Below are 16,607 nucleotides of genomic sequence, written 5' to 3'. Positions count from 1 at the left end.
AAAATTTGTACAGAAACCAGATAGCAGTGATAAGAGTCAAGGGACATGAAAGGGAAGCAGTGGTTGGGAAGGGAGTGAGACAGGGTTGTAGCCTCTCCCCGATGTTATTCAATCTGTATATTGAGAAAGCAGTAAAGGAAAAAAAAAGAAAAAACAAAAAATTCAGAGTAGGTATTAAAATCCATGGAGAAGAAATAAAAACTTTGAGGTTCGCTGATGGCATTGTAATTCTGTCAGAGAAAACTTTGAGGTTCGCTGATGGCATTGTAATTCTGTCAGAGACAGCAAAGTACTTGGAAAGCAGTTGAACAGAATGGACAGTTACTTGGAAGGAGGATATAAGATAAACATCAACAAAAACAAAACAACGATAATGGAACGTAGTCGAATTAAGTTGGGTGATGCTAAGGGAATTAGATTAGGTAATGAGACACTTAAAGTAGTAAAGGAGTTTTGCTATTAGGGGAGCAAAATAACTGATGGTGGTCAAAGTTGAGAGGATATCAAGTGTAGGTCGAACGAGTGTTTTGTAAGCCACCTCCTTTGTTGATGGACTACATTTTCTAAGGGCTCTCCCAATGAATCTCAACCTGGTACCCACTTTACCAACAATTAATTTTATATGATCATTCCACTTCAAATTGTTCCGCACGCATACTCCCAGATATTTTACAGGAGTAACTGCTACCAGTGTTTGTTCCACTACCATATAATCGTACAATAAAGGATCCTTGCACTTAAGACGGAGGGCAGGAGACAACGTGCTTAGGGAGGAGGGGGTAAGTAGCGGAAAGGAGGGAAATAAAAATAAAAATAAATAAAAAGACTGGGTGTGGCGGTGAAATGATGGCTGTGTAGTGCTGGAATTGGAGCTGGATGCGTGAGGACAGTGACTCACGAAGGTCGAGGCCAGGAGGGTTACAGGAATGTAGGGTGTGTTGGAGGGAAAGTTCCCACGTGCGCAACTCAGAAAAGCTGGTGTCGGTGGGAAGGATCCGTATGGCACAGGCTGTGAAGAAGTCATTGAGATGAGGGACATCACGTTAGGCAGCGTGCTCAGCTACAGGGTGGTCCACTCGTTTTTCGGCCACAGTTTGTCGGTGGCCGTTCTTGCGGACAGACGGTTTGTCGGTTGTCGTGCCTACATAGAATGCAGCACAGTGGTTGCAGCTTAGCTTGTAGCTCACATGAATGGTTTCACGGATAGCCCTGATAAGATAGATGATGTTAGTGACTGGACTGAGTAGGTGGTGGTAGGAGGATGTATGGGACAGGTTTTGCATCTAGGTCTATTACAGGGGTAATGAGGTAAGGGATTAGGAGAAGGGGTCGTGTAAGGATGGACGGGTATATTGTGTAGGTTCAGTGGACGGCAGAATACCACGGTAGGAGGGGTGGGAAGGGTAGTGGGCAGGACATTTTTCATTTCAGAGCACGACGAGAGGTAATCAAAATCCTGGTGGAGAATGTAATTCAGTTGCTCCAGTGCCGGACGGTACCGAGTTACGATGGGAACGCTCCTCTGTGGGCGGACTGTGGGAGTTTGGGAGGTGGTGGGAGACTGGAAAGATAAGGCACAGGAGATTTGTTTTTGTACAAGGATGGGAGGATAATTACGGGCAGTGAAGGCTTCAGTGAGACCCTCGGTATATTTTGAGGGGGACTGCTCGTCACTGCAGATGCGACGACCACGGGTCGCTAGGCTGTACGGAAGGGACTCCTCGGTGCGGAATGGGTGGCAGCTGTCGAAGTGCAGATATTGCTGGTGGTTAGTAGGTTTGATATGGACGGAGGTGCCGATGTAGCCATGTCCGAGGTGGAGGTCAACATCGAGGAAGGTGGCCTCCGTCTAAACTGCAACACTTCGCTGTCCGCCACTCCCACCGTACTATCCCTCCCCCTCTGGGCCCCAGCTTCCTCCCCACCCCCACTCAGTTCCCACTCCCATCATGCACTGGTGCTGCTGTTCACAATGCGGTTTCAGCTCTCTGAGACTGCTGACGTCTGTGCAAGTTGCGTTTGCGTGAGTGTGTGTCTGCTGCCGACAAAGGCCTTAATGGCCAAAAGCTATAATTGTGTGAATATTTTGTTGTGCCTATCGCTACTCGTCATCTCCACTATATGGTGAGTAGCAACTTTCCTTCTCTCGTATTGTTACATTCGCCCTGGATTTTCCATTGTTTGATTTTTGCAAAATGAACATTTTCATGTACAATAATTATGAGAGAGAGTAAATTTTTACTCAAGCACAAATTCACACATGTTTTATCATTCGCTGTGTGGTTTCTCAATAACTAATGATAATCTTACAGCTAGTTAATCTGGAAATAATTTAGTTAATAAATATTAATGAGTTCTGATCGCTAAAGACCATGTAGATCTGGAATTTTTAGTGAGCAAATAGTTATTTATAACTTTTGTCAGTACACACAGTTTTGATTGCGTTTAAGTTGTTTAATATAAATAATTATAAAAATATTTAAGATGACCAGTTTTGATCTTCAACGAGATCTTCTCTCCCTGTTCCACTCCCAAACAGAACAGGGGAAAAATGGCTGCCTATATGCCTCTGTACGAGCCCTAATCTCTCTTATCTTATCTTTGTGGTCTCTCTGCAAAATATGAGTTGGCGGCAGTAAAAATGTACTGCAGTCAGCCTCAAATGCTGGTTCTCTAAATTTCCTCAATAGCAATTCATGAAAAGAACACCTCCTTTCCTCCAGAGACTCCAACTCGAGTTCCTGAAGCATTTCCGTAACACTCGCGTGATGATCAAACCTACCAGTAACAAATCTAGCAGCCCGTCTCTGAATTGATTCTATGTCCTCCCTCAATCCGACCTGATAGGGATCCCAAACGCTCGAGCAGTACTCAAGAATAGGTCGTATTAGTGTTTTATAAGCGGTCTCCTTTACAGATGAACCACATCTTCCCAAAATTCTACCAAGGAAATGAAGACGACTATCTGCCTTCCCCACAACTGCCATTACATGCTTGTCCCACTTCATATCGCTCTGCAATGTTACACCCAAATATTTAATCGACGTGACTTTGGAGTATTCAAACACTATGGGATTCTTTTTCCTATTCATCTGCATTAATTTACATTTATCTATATTTAGAGTTAGCTGCCATTCTTTACACCAATCACAAATCCTGTCATCTTGTATCCTCCTACAGTTACTCAACGACGACACCTTCCCGTACACCACAGCATCATCAGCAAACAGTCGCACATTGATATCCTTCCTATCCAAAAGATCATTTACGTAGAAAGAAAACAACAGAGGACCTACGACACTTCCCTGGGGCACTCCAGATGATACTCACCTCCGATGAACGCTCACCATCAAGGAAAACATACTCGGTTCTACTACTTAAGAAATCTTTGAGCCACTCATATACTTGGGAACCCATCCCATATGCTCGTACTTTAGTTAGGAGTCTGCAGTGGGGCACCGAGTCAAACGCTTTCCGGAAGTTGAGGAATATGGCATCCGTCTGATACCCTTCATCCACGGTTCAAAAGCTATCGTGTGAAAAAAGGGCGAGTTGCATTTCGCAGGAGCGATGCTTTCTAAAGCCATGCTTCTCTGTCTCAAGGAAATTCATTATATTCGAACTGAGAATATGTTCGAGAATCCTGCAACAAACCAATGTTAAGGATATTGGTCTGTAATTTTGAGGATCCGTCCTTCTACCCTTGTTCATACAGGCGTCACCTGCACTTTTTTCCAGTCGCTCGTGACTTTACGTCGGGCAAGAAATTTGCGATAAATGCAAGTTAAGTAAGGAGCCAATGCAGTGGAGTACTTTCCGTAAAACCGAATTGGAATCCCATCAGGACCTGGCGATTTATTTATTTTCAATACATTCAACTGCTTCAAAACCTCAGGGATGTCTATCACTACATCCTCCATACGGGAATCTGTACGAGATTCAAATGTTGGTACGTTTGTACGATCCTCCTGCATGAAAGATTTCTCAAATGCTAAATTTAAAATTTCAGCCTTCGTTTTGCTGTCTTCCATTGCCAGGCCAGACTGATCAGTGAGTGACCGGATGGAAGCCTTCGACTCGCTTACCGATATTACTAAGACGAGAATTTCCTTGGGTTTTCAGCAGGATCTTTTGCTAAGGTGTGAGGATGGTTCCAGCGCCTCGACTGGCCTCCTCCTAACCAACACATGGCCATCACTGGCACCGAGGGAGAACCAGCCTTCATCTCAAAACACAACAGACCTCCACTCTGCCTTCCGACGAGCTCTCACTTACCACCACTGAAGTCGTAAATGTCGGTGCTTTGGGTTTCAGTGGAATCCGAGCTGCAGGGCATCCAGTGAGGAGCTGTCCTTGAAGTATCCGATTTGTAACAGTTTGTCGTGTCAGTGTGGTGCCAACTGCTGCTTAAACTGGTGCTGGAGACGCAGTATGAGGCTCCACAGCCGTGCGCCAAACATCGTGGTCTTCCCTTTCAGTTGTGCCACGTGGCCACGCACAGCTCAGTCTGTTTGTGACCGTATATTGTTGTGACTGCCGCTGCCAGGAATCGTGTACAATGGCTACATTCCTGCCAAGACTTTCTGCAGTATCGCAGAAGGAACATCTGGCTTCTCGTAGACCTATTACACAATCTCGTTCAAACTCGGTGACATGTTTTGATAATGGCATCTTTGTCCCTTAAAGGCATTTTTGATTGACATCAATTCACCAAATCCAATCTCAAAGTAACTAATACTCACGACCGTTGTAGCATGTATTTATAGCAAACCTGATTCGCATCCTCACAGTGGCAGTACTAAAGTGCGCGTCATTTACGACGGCGTCCGAGTTTAGGTTCGTTCTGCGCATCTGACGTCACAAAACACAGTTGGCCAATGAACAGAGAACGAGGTTGCCAGAGCTTGCTGCTGTGCAGAGCACGGACAAGTGTCTTCAGTTTTAGAAACGTTCACTCATAAATAAAGTAATGAAACAAAAGCAATGTCTTGATAGCAGACTTCCTTTTATAGAAAGTTTGGAAAAAGCATTCTTTATACCAATTGCTTCATATTCTATTAATTAATTAAACCAAACAAGCAATAAGCCTCCTAATTCAGGCTACAGCAAGCAAATTCATTCTCACTAAATGCTTTTTCGCAATAAAGAGCAGCTGTAATTGTTTATTTCCTATTGTAGTTCGACAAAATGTGAGTAATTCACAGTCATACCAACAGTGTTAGTTGTTATTTCGTGTGATATTTTAGAGTTCTCCACAAGTTCTGTAGAATGTTGGGCTGGGTTAGTGTAATGGTTAAGGTGTTTGGCTGCTAAGTGAAAGGTTCTGAGTTCAAACATTGTTTGGTGCTAAATTGTTTCTTACTTAAAAACAATATCGAAATGTCTTACTTCATAAATTTTATTCATTTGAATGTAATTTTTTGAAATTTCTAGAGCTTTGTCTCTTCATTATATTCATAATAATTTTTTCTAATTTTGTCCTCCAATATTTCTTTTCACAGCAATTAAAAACAGTTCTGTTTGTATACCTTCTCTTCCGCTGTTTTACTATTGATATTGACATATATTCTTTTGAGACAGTGTTAAAAGTAATACATAGAGCAGAATTTCGGCTCATACATTGCCAAGCTACTTGACTGTCTGACGCAATTCTTTGCTTCGCTACTTTGGCAACATCAAATTCAAAGTTTTCGTCGACTGATCTACGTTTTGGCAAGTATTTGCTGCCCGTTGTGACCAACACTAATTGTTTGTGCACTATGCCTCACTGACAATATATTTTAGTTTCTACGTTTTATTATGTACACAATTCAGTTTTGTGTACTTCATCAACTTTGTTTTAATCATAACGTTTCAGAAAAAATTTCGTGTAATGGTTTACTACATTTAATGCTGCACAATAACTGCATCGAACATCGAAACAAAATTAAGTCATTTATGGGGAGGAAGATATCCGTCAAGAAGATGAGTAAAAATCAAAGTTTTCGGCCAAATAGTTTTTGTGAAATAAAATGATAATTGTGTCAAAGCAGTCGGAACACCATGTGTCTGCAAAGGCGAGCAGTGCAGTGATGACAAATTGCGGGGAGCACGTCTCTGTAGCAGCGAAAGGGTTAATGCGGCCCTGGTGGCTTTACTTCATAAACTGCGTGCTCCACCCTAAACGTAAGTTTGTGAACTATACTATACTATGGCGCTGCTTCTCTTGGCCCGTGCATCGTTTGCAACTGGACACACAGGACTCTCCCACGTCCGCGCGGGCCAAGATAAAACAATTCAACTATAGTGCCATTTTTATGTGATTGGTGCAGAATATGAATAGACATCGTCTTTCAGATGTAGAAATGCACCTATCAACTTCTGCTTATGCTCCACACCACCTTCTCTGTCAGTGTATCAGAGAGAGTTGATGCGCACAAGTTCCAAAAGAAATCCATTGGAATTCGATTAATCGATAAATAGTACAATTCTCAAAGCTATAAATACAACTAAGTACCTGGGTGTTAAAATTACAAACAACTTCAGTTGGAAAGAGCACATAGATAATATTGTGGGCAAGGTGAGGCGAAGGTTGCATTTCATTGGCAGGACACTTGGAAGATGCAAAGAGTCCACTAAAGAGACAGCTTACACTACACTCGTTCGTCCTGTGTTAGAATATTGCTGTGTGGTGTGGGATCCTTACCGGGTGGGATTGACGGAGGACATCGAAAGGGTGCAAAAAAGGGCAGCTCATTTCGTATTATCATGTAATAGTGGAGAGAGTGTGACAGATACGATCCACGAGTTGAGACGGAAGTAATTAAAGCAAAGACATTTTTCGTCGCGGTGAGATCTATTTACAAAATTTTAGTCACCAACTTTCTCTTCCGAATGCAAAAATGTTTTCTTGAGCCCAACCTACATAGGTAGGAATCATCATCAAAATAAAATAAGAGAAATCAGAGCTCGAACAGAAAGGTTTACGTGTTAGTTTTTCCCGTGCGCCGTTCGGAAGTGGAATGGTAGAGAGATAGCACGATTGTGGTTTGATGAACTGTCAGCCAAGGACTTAAATGTGAATTGCAGAGTAATCGTGTAGATGTAGACAGGGAGAGAACTCACCATAGGCGGTCTGGCTTGCATCACCCTCTGCACCTCAGCCGCCCCAGGCGACACGTCCGCCGCATCCACCGCGTCCCCGGGCCTCTGCCGCTGCTGCTGTGCCGAGGAGACCACCGTCGCCGTCGATGACGATGACGGCGAGCTGGCGTCCACGGTGCGCGATGACTGCACCGTGTCGGCACCGTCCGACGCGACGCTCCCGCCGCGGCCATGCTGCGTGGGTGGCCGGTTCTGCCGGAGGGCCTCCGTGTCCGACTGGGTGTCATGCTTGTGGGACACGTGGAACTTTTATTTTCATTTATTTATTTATTTTTTTATTTATTCCGTGTGATCTGATGGTACACAGTGTGTTGCAGATGTCGGAAAATATCATTTAACATTGTTAACATATATTAACATAGGCCTATAGTACCCTAATGTATTATATTGCTCAATGTTTTCAATTTAACAGTTTAACACAAACAGCAAGATTAATGTTCTAAGTATTTATTTACAGAGTAAAAACAGTGACACAACAAATACGACTTCATGGCTTTGCTAAATTTTATGTTGTCTTCAATGGACTTAATACTGGTGGGAAGATTGTTGAACAGTTGGAGGTCCATGTGTGACAGCACCCACATGATTTATCAACTGACCTGCCTTACAACACTAGCTTTCTCTGTGCGAATGACCAGCAACAAGCTGCCAATTCGCATGAATGGACACAGGCAGACAGTGTTTGTTGGTAATGAGGATCACCCTGTGGCTAAACATGCCTCGGTGCACGGCCAGCACATCTTGGCACAGTGTTACACCATCCGGGCTATCTGCATACTTCCGACTGACACCAACCTGTCAGAACTCCAGAGTTGGGAACTTGCCCTTCAGTATATCCTCTCTTCTCGTTATCCGCCAGGCCTCAACCTCCGCTAATTTCAAATTGCCGCCACTCATACCTCACCTGTCATTCAAAATCATCTTTGCCTCTGTACTTCCGCATCAACTGACGTCTCTGCCCAAACTCTTTGCCTTTACAATTGTCTGCTTGTGTCTGTGTATGTGCGGATGGATATGTGTGTGTGTGTGTGTGTGCGCGCACGATTGTATACCTGTCCTTTTTCCCGCCTAAGGTAAGTCTTTCCGCTCCCGGGATTGGAATGACTCCTTACCCTCTCCCTTGAAACCCACATCCTTTTGTCTTTCCCTCCCCTTCCCTCTTTCCTGATGAAGCAACCGTTGGTTGCGAAAGCTTGAATTTTGTGTGTATGTTTGTGTTTGTTTGTGTGTCTATCGACATGTCAACGCTTTCGTTTGGTAAGTCACATCATCTTTGTTTTTAGATATATTCTTCCCACGTGGAATGTTTCCCTCTATTATATTAATAACATGCAGGTTTTGCGTTTTTCCTGGTGTTGTGTTTACGTATTTCATTGTTTTTTACGACTCTGGGGTCAGTTGACACCATGTGGTTTCTGAAAAATTTTAGAGTCTCAAGAATGTAGAGGCAAGGCAGTGTAAGGATTTCCAACTTTCTGGAGATGGGCTTGCAGGAGTGTCTGGGTTTGCTCCCAGTAATAATCCTTATTGCTCTCTTCTGGATTCTTAAACAATCACAATAAATTGTAAGAGTGAGAACCACTGATGACTGAGGATGGAGTACAACACAAAACGTAAACCAGTAGAAGATGAGATGGGCTGGTAAGAGGATAAACACCTGCTGAAGTCACAAAGACCACTATGTGTAATGACTAGTGCCTGAATTGAAATGTGAATATGTGCAACAGAACAGCAACAGCAAAAGGAAAGATACTAACAGTATTCAATTACAAGATTAGTGCTGAATGTGTGGAAAGCACATATCCGGAGAAGCGGCGACATAACGTGGGACAGAGATGTGTACCGAAGGCGAACTGAAGCCTTGCATTTGTTGGAATGGGTTTGGAAAAAGCAGTGCTTCTGTAAGGGAAATCACATACATGATGTTAGGGAGGTGAATTATAGAGTACTGTTCCAGTGTTTGGTGAACACTAAACATTGAATGAAGTAGCAGATGAGCTGCTTCCATCGTAACAAGTAACTATAGGCTGTATGAAAGAGGTACTCAGGGATTTTCAGAAATGATTTCACACAGTTGCTCTCATGTGTTGATTACCCTATTATCACAAAGTGAACTTAACTCTAAGTTTAGCAGTGTATGCAAAAAAGACAACTCAAAATGTTATAAATGTATTACAGTTTCCTTTTTAGTATTTTCCTGAGGTATTCTGGATACAACCTGATTGAAAAACATGCGTCTAAGTGTCGGCAGAGGGCATTTTTGAAAACAAGGTCACGGGTTCTATAGTTGCAAGGTTCCAACAAACACATAATACCACAAAATGAGAATAAAAGACATTAAAAGCAGTGTAGGATAGCAACACCTAGTTCTACGTAAGGTTAGGACCACTACACTGCACACTGATTTAAAGCTGACTGTTAGACATGAACAAAACTGGAGATGTTAACACTGAAATGCAGTTCTGTGAAAAAGAAATGTTATGAAGGACAGAGCCACTTTCATAAGATCTGTTAACTTACAAAACGCCTTTGAAGTGGTGCAATGTGATTTAAATCTTCAGAAAAATTAGTATATGCTTCAGAGAAAGGTGAGTATATGAAATACGTGCAGGGATAAATAAGAAGAATTGAAGAGCAAAAGAGAAATATTCACATTGAAAAGTGTTTGGTACAACTTTTCAACCTATACATAAAACAAACACTGTCCGGAGAAGCCTCGAAGGTGCAACGGCACTGACCAGCGGCCGTGCCATCCTCAACCCTTAGGCTGTCACCAGACGTGGCTGCGGAGGGGCGTGTGGTCAGCACACCACCCTCCGGACTGCTGTCAGTTTTTGTGACCAGAGCGACGACTGCTCAATCAAGCAGCTCCTCGACTGGCAACAGCAGTCGGCAGACCCACACTGTGAGCCATCCGAGTGCCGGCCGAGCGCGACAGCGCTCAACTTCAGGGATCCGGCGGGAACCGGTGTTACCACTGCGGCCAGGCCAATGGCGTAAAAGGAGCAAAGACGTAAACAAAAGAAAGTTTCAGAAGTGAGGTAAAAATGGACAGATACTTAAAATTGGATTCTCCTTGACTTTGCTATCCTCAGTGGAAATGAGTGAGAATGACAGGACCTGTTGAAACAAACCAACAGTCAATACGCACACATTATGGATCAACAATAAAAAACCAGAGAAAGATTAAAGATATTACGAGTATCAGAAATGAGTTGGATTCTGCTACCTTGGGAGTAGAACAACACATGATGGATACATACATACATACATACATACACATAAATACATACATTTATCCTTGTTCCATAGATCATGAATACGACATTTCGCAACGATGTGGAATGCGTCACTTTAACATAAGTTTGCTTTACACAAATTAATTAGTTAATTTATTTTTTTAGTTACTACTTTATATCTAAGAATTCATTTAATGCTTAGAAGGAGTTGTCATTCAGAAATTCTTTTAATTTGCTTTTAAATGTTGGTTGGCTATCTGTCAGACTTTTAATACTATTTGGCAAACGACCAAAGATGTTTGTGGCAGCATAGTTCACCCCTTTCTGTGCCAAAGTGAGATTTAATCCAGAATAGTCGCTATCATCCTTTATTTTAGTGTTGTAGCTATCCACTTCGCTGTTATTTTTTAATTGGGCTGGGTTATTAATTACAAATTTCATAAGTGAATGTATCTATTGCAAAGGTATTGTGAATATCCCGACTTCCTTAAATAAATGTCTGCAAGGTGATCTTGCATGGGCTCTAGCTATTACTCTTACTACACGCATTTGTGCAATGAATATTTTCTCTCTTAATGATGAATTGCCCCAAAATATGATGCCATATGAAAGCAGTGAATGAAAATAAGCATAGTAGACTAATTTACTGATATGTTTATCACCAAAATTTGCAATAACCCTAATAGCATAAGTAGCTGAACCTAACCGTTAACAGCAGATCATCGATGTGTTTCTTCCAATTCAATTTTTCACCAGTGCACACACCCAGAAATTTTGAGCATTCTACACTACTGGCCATTAAAATTGCTACACCAAGAAGAAATGCAGAAGATAAACTAATATTCATTGCAGAAATATATTATACTAGAACTGACATGTGATTACATTATTACACAATTTGGGTGCATAGATCCTGAGAAATCAGTACTCAGAACAACCACCTTTAGTGGTGATAACAGCCTCGATACGCCTGGGCATTGAGTCAAACATAGCTCGGATGCCGTGTACAGGTACAGCTGCCCATGCAGCTTCAACACGGTATCGCAGTTCATCAAGAGTAGTGACTGACGTATTGTGAGGAGCCAGTTGCTCAGCCCAGACGTTTTCAACTTCTGAGAGATCTGGAGAATGTACTGGCCAGTGCAGCAGTCGAATATTTTCTGTATCAGAAAGGCCCGTACAGGACCTGCAACATGCGGTCGTGCATTATCGTGCTGAAATGTAAGGTTTCGCAGGGATCGAATGAAGGGTAGAGCCATGGGTCATAACACATCTGAAATGTAGCGTTCACTGTTCAAAGTGCCGTCAATGCAAACAAGAGGTGACCAAGATGTGTAACCAATGGCACCCCATACCATGACACTGGGTGATATGCCAGTATGGCGATGATGAATACATGCTTACAATGTGCGTTCACCACGATGTCGCCAAACATGGCTGCGACCATCGTGATGTTGTAAACAGAACCTGGATTCATCCGAAAAAATAATGTTTTGCCATTCATGCACCCAAGTTCGACGTCGAGTACACCATCGCAGGTGCTCCTGCCTGTGATGCAGCGTCAAGGGTAACCGCAGCCATGGTCTCTGAGCTGATAGTCCATGCTTCTGCAAACGTCGTCTAACTGTTCGTGCAGATGGTTGTTGTCTTGCAAACGTCCCCATCCGTTGACTCAGGGATCGAGACGTGGCTGCACGATCCGTTACAGCCGTGCGGATAAGATGCCTGTCATCTCGACTGCTAGTGATACGAGGCCGTTGGGATCCAGCACGGCGTTCCGTATTATCCTCCTGAACCCACCGATTCCATATTCTGCTAACAGTCATTGGATCTCGACCGATGTGAGAAGCAATGTCGCGATACGATAAACTGCAAACGCGATAGGCTACAATCCGACCTTTATCAAAGACGGAAACGTGACGGTATGCATTTCTCCCCCTTACAGGAAGCATCACAACAATGTGTCACCAGGCAATGCCGGTCAACTGCTGTTTGTGTATGACAAATCGGTTGGAAACTTCCCTCATGTCAGCATGTTGTAGGTGTCGCCACCGGCTCCAAGCTTGTGTGAATGCTCTGAAAAGCTAATCATTTGCACATCACAGCATCTTCTTCCTGTCGGTTAAATTTTGCGCCCGTTGCACGTCATCTTCGTGGTGTAGCAATTTTAATGGCCAGTAGCGTATTTTTGAATTGGGATGGGTTATTAATGACAAATTTGATAAATAATGATTAGTGGGCTCACACTACCAAGATCTTTGTAAATTTGACTCAGAATTTTAATCACTAAAATAACATCACATTCCCTCTCAGTGCATGAAGTTTAATTTTGTTTCCTACTCCCATTGTGGTTGCTTGTTTTTTTATGGTCAGGCTGTATAACTGAGGATGTTTGATGGAACCTCTCCTTCCGGTTGAAGAGCCCCCCCACAGGTTGGTCGGTTGAACTGAGAGAGGGGACCAAACAGCGAGATCATCGGTCCGATTGGGTTAGGGAAGGAGGTCGGCCATAGCCTTTCAGAGGAACCGTACTGGCATTTGCCTGAAGCAATTCAGGGAAATCACCGAAAACATCCCAACCAGTAAACGGAGTCATTGCAGGACACATCAAAACAGTCACAGGACTGGTACTGGAAGTAGAGGTAAAGTAGAAAACTCACCTGCTTGCCGTGGTAGTAGACCTCTGGGTAGCTGGCCTGCTGCCTCGCCCTGTTGGTCTGCTGGACATTCTGGTAGATACCGGCCGAGGAGTTCGCAGGGACCTGTCAAAAGCCAGGCAGTATTCTTCAGAGGCTCAATCCTGGCAGCAGACACGAATGGCACATCATCACAAATAACAATTATCCCTCACACACACACACACACACACACACACACACACACAGTCTGTTGTCAGCAGCATGATGGGCCTACAGCAGGATGACGATCAGCAGCCAATGGCACACAGACACTGACAAGAAGCACGTCGTAGTAGTAGCAGTAGTAGTAGAATGGTATTCTGCCTTACGGCAAGTCTTGTCATGGGTTAAGCCTCTTCCACTTTGGCTGTCCATAGCCAGTCTTTTCATTTCTGAATATTTGTCTCCTTTGATAGTCAGCCGGAGTGGCCGAGCAGTTCTAGGCGCTACAGTCTGGAACGGCGCGGCCGCTATGGTCGCAGGTTCGAATCCTGCCTCCAGCATGGATGTGTGTGGTGTCCTTAGGTTAGTTAGGTTTAAGTAGTTCTAAGTTCTAGGGGACTGATGACCTCAGAAGTTAAGTTGCATAGTGCTAAGATCCATTTTTTCTCCTATGTTATTGTCCAGCATTTGATATCTTATTTTTCCTCTTCTCCTTTTTCCCTCCACCATTCCTTCTATTCCTTCCTTCAATACACAGTCCCTCCTCGCACAATGTCCAATCCAGTTCCATTTTCTCTTTCTGATAACTTTCAGCTTATTTCTTTCTTCTCCAACTCTTCTTAATACTTCTTCCTTCCTCACTCCGTCTTTCTATTTCACTTTCTCCATTCTTCTCCATATCCACATCTCCAGTGGCTCCAATCTTCTTTCATCTTCCTTCCTCAATGTCCAGGTTTCTGCACCGCTCCAGATGTAACATTTGGCAAGTCTTTTCCTCAGATATTTGTTTAGTGGTCCACAAAGTAATTTCGATTTCCTCTCAAATTCTTCTTCTCTCATCAATTCTTTTCCTAATTTCTGTTGAGCAATACGTATCATCCATTATAACACTTCACAAGTAATTGAATACTTACCGTTTTCTTGTTGTTAATCTTCATTCCATATTATTCTAATTTCGTGTTTAGACCATCTAACATTTGGTCCATCTCTCTTGCAGTCACTGCGATCACAACCATGTCATCTGCAAATCTTACACACTCCACTCTCTAACCCGTGGCAGGTGGATGAGACTATTGTCAACTCACACCGAGCGAGCTGGTGCAGTGGCTCGCACACTGGACTTTCATTCGGGAGGACGACAGTTCAATTCCGCATTCACCCATACTGATTTAGGTTTTCTGTGATTTTCCTCCAGGCAAATGCCGGGATGGTTCCTCTGAAAGGGCAGAGCCGACTTCCTTCCCTGTCCTTCCCTAATCCGATGAGACCGATGACCTCGCTGTATGGTCCCCCCTCCCCCACCCCCCCACCCCCCCCAAACAACCCGCTGGGAAGTAACATCATCAGTAGCAATCATCACGGGAGCCTAATGTTACTGTATCCACATGTAGAGACACTCAGACATCACAACTCGAGCATACCACAAAATTTGACACTTGCATTCCTGCAACTTCACACATAACATATGTACAATGAGTACCTAGATGTAACCACCATTGCAGTTGAGAAACGTCTCGTGACTGCTGTAGCACAGCCACTTCCTGGTCTGCTGAGGCTTGTCTCATGACACAGTAATACGAGCCCAAAAGAAATGCACACTATTTATTTTTAAATCCATATTTGATTCTAGATGTTTGAAAGTTTTACAGTGTGTAGATACATCCTTCGGGAACAATATTTTCATTTCTCCACGTAATTTCCACCCCTCTCCACTGCCATCTTGGAACCAGCGCCTATATACCCGCACGGTAAAATTCCACACCAACCTGTCGGATCCACTGTTTGGCACACCAACCTGTCGGATCCACTGTTTGACAGTGTGCAAAAGGGAGTCATCATCTTCAAACTTTGTTCCACGAAGAGAGTCTTTCAGTTTCCAAAGAGATGATAGTCACACAGAGCCAGATCAGAACTGTAAGGCAGGTGTTTCACTGTTGTCCATCCGAGTTTTGGCATCGGTTCAGTGGTTTTTTGACTGACATGTGACCGTGCATTGTCGTACAACAGCAAAATATCCTGCTTTTGCCGATGTGGTCGAACACGACTCAGTCGAGCTCGAAGAAGTTTCTTCAGTGTCGTCAGATATGCATCAGAATTTATGGTGATTCCACTCGGCACGATGTCCACAAGCAAGAGTCCTTCGGGATCGACAATCACCGTAGCCATAACGTTTCCAGCAGAAGGTGTGGTTTTGAATTTTTTTTTCTTGAGTGAATTTGCACAATACCACTCCATCAATTGCCTCTTCATCTCTGGTGAAAAATGAGGGAGTCATGTTTCATCACCTGTCACAATTCTTCCGAAAAATTCAACTCCACCATTCTCGTACTGTTCAAAAAGTTCTCTGCATACCGTTTTTCTTGTTTCTTTGTGAGCCACTGTCAACGTCCTTGGAACCCACCTGGCACAAACCGTTTTTAACACCAACACTTTCAGTATTCTGCAGACACTTTCTTCCCCTATCCCAATGTAGCGTGACAGTTCGTACACTGTGATGCGTCTGTCAGCAGTCACCAGTCACCAATTCGTTAACTCTCTGCAGATTGTCTGGAGTGTGTGCAGTACGAGGCCTGCCGCTGCGAGGACAATCCTCAATATTGCCGTACCCGCTTTCATCACGTATGTGCTTGCCCACCGACTAACTGTACTGCGATCGACAGCAGCATCTCCGTACACCTTTTTCAAGCTCCTGAGGATGTTCCCCACTGTCTCATTTTCACAGCACAGGAATTCTATGACAGCTTCTGATGAATGTCAAGTGTAGCAGCCATCTTGAAGACATGCTGTGACAGCGCCACTCATGGGAACAGGTTGAACTAAGTTTGACAACAAGGGGAAACGATGTATCTACACACTGTAAAACTTTCACACATGCAGAATGAAAACTGTATTTTTACAAAAAATAGTGTGCATTTCTTTTGGAGTGGCCCTCGTAGTTTCCAGTGTGGAACAGGCATCTCGTTCTATAGAGTCCATAAGAGTCACTGCATATAGCGTTACTTTAGAATAATGTGATGGGGCACTGTGTGAGGGTGAGACCAACCATACAATAAAATTTGTCCCCCCCCCCCCCCCCCCCTCTCCCCTGTTTCTGGCTGTGGAGAAGGGCTACTGTAGTGTTTCCTTTCCTCAGGGTTCTGCTGTGAAAATATAAAATGGAAAATCTGATTGGGTTTTGAATTTTGATGGAATAAGTTACGGATAAGGCGGACTTCATATTATTGATGGAGATCGTGCTGTAATTTGACTGTGCATGGCAGACTGGGTCGGCAACACTACAAAAAGCGACTGTACGGAAATAGCATCAGAAATTAGTTGAAATAATTTACCTTATAAGTCTGTTAGAGGCGTACCATTAATTATAATATAGTCTTTGTGGCTGTCT

The 16,607-nt window shown here is 43.5% G+C and overlaps 1 protein-coding gene across 1 annotated transcript in view; it reads right to left on the bottom strand.

The window, feature by feature from the left end:
* Positions 1–16,607, bottom strand: part of LOC126295230 (uncharacterized) — a 2,305,622-nt gene that overhangs the window by 1,768,693 nt on the left and 520,322 nt on the right. Inside the window, exons 18-19 of the mRNA XM_049987579.1 lie at positions 13,043–13,144; positions 7,105–7,371 (exon numbers count right to left, since the gene is read on the bottom strand). Coding sequence (XP_049843536.1) covers positions 7,105–7,371; positions 13,043–13,144 — 369 coding nt within the window. The remainder of the gene's footprint in view (positions 1–7,104; positions 7,372–13,042; positions 13,145–16,607) is intronic.

The sequence above is a fragment of the Schistocerca gregaria genome, chromosome 11 (genome assembly GCF_023897955.1).
Source record: "Schistocerca gregaria isolate iqSchGreg1 chromosome 11, iqSchGreg1.2, whole genome shotgun sequence".
Taxonomy (NCBI): domain Eukaryota; kingdom Metazoa; phylum Arthropoda; class Insecta; order Orthoptera; family Acrididae; genus Schistocerca; species Schistocerca gregaria.
This window is presented reverse-complemented; position numbering and strand designations above follow the sequence as displayed.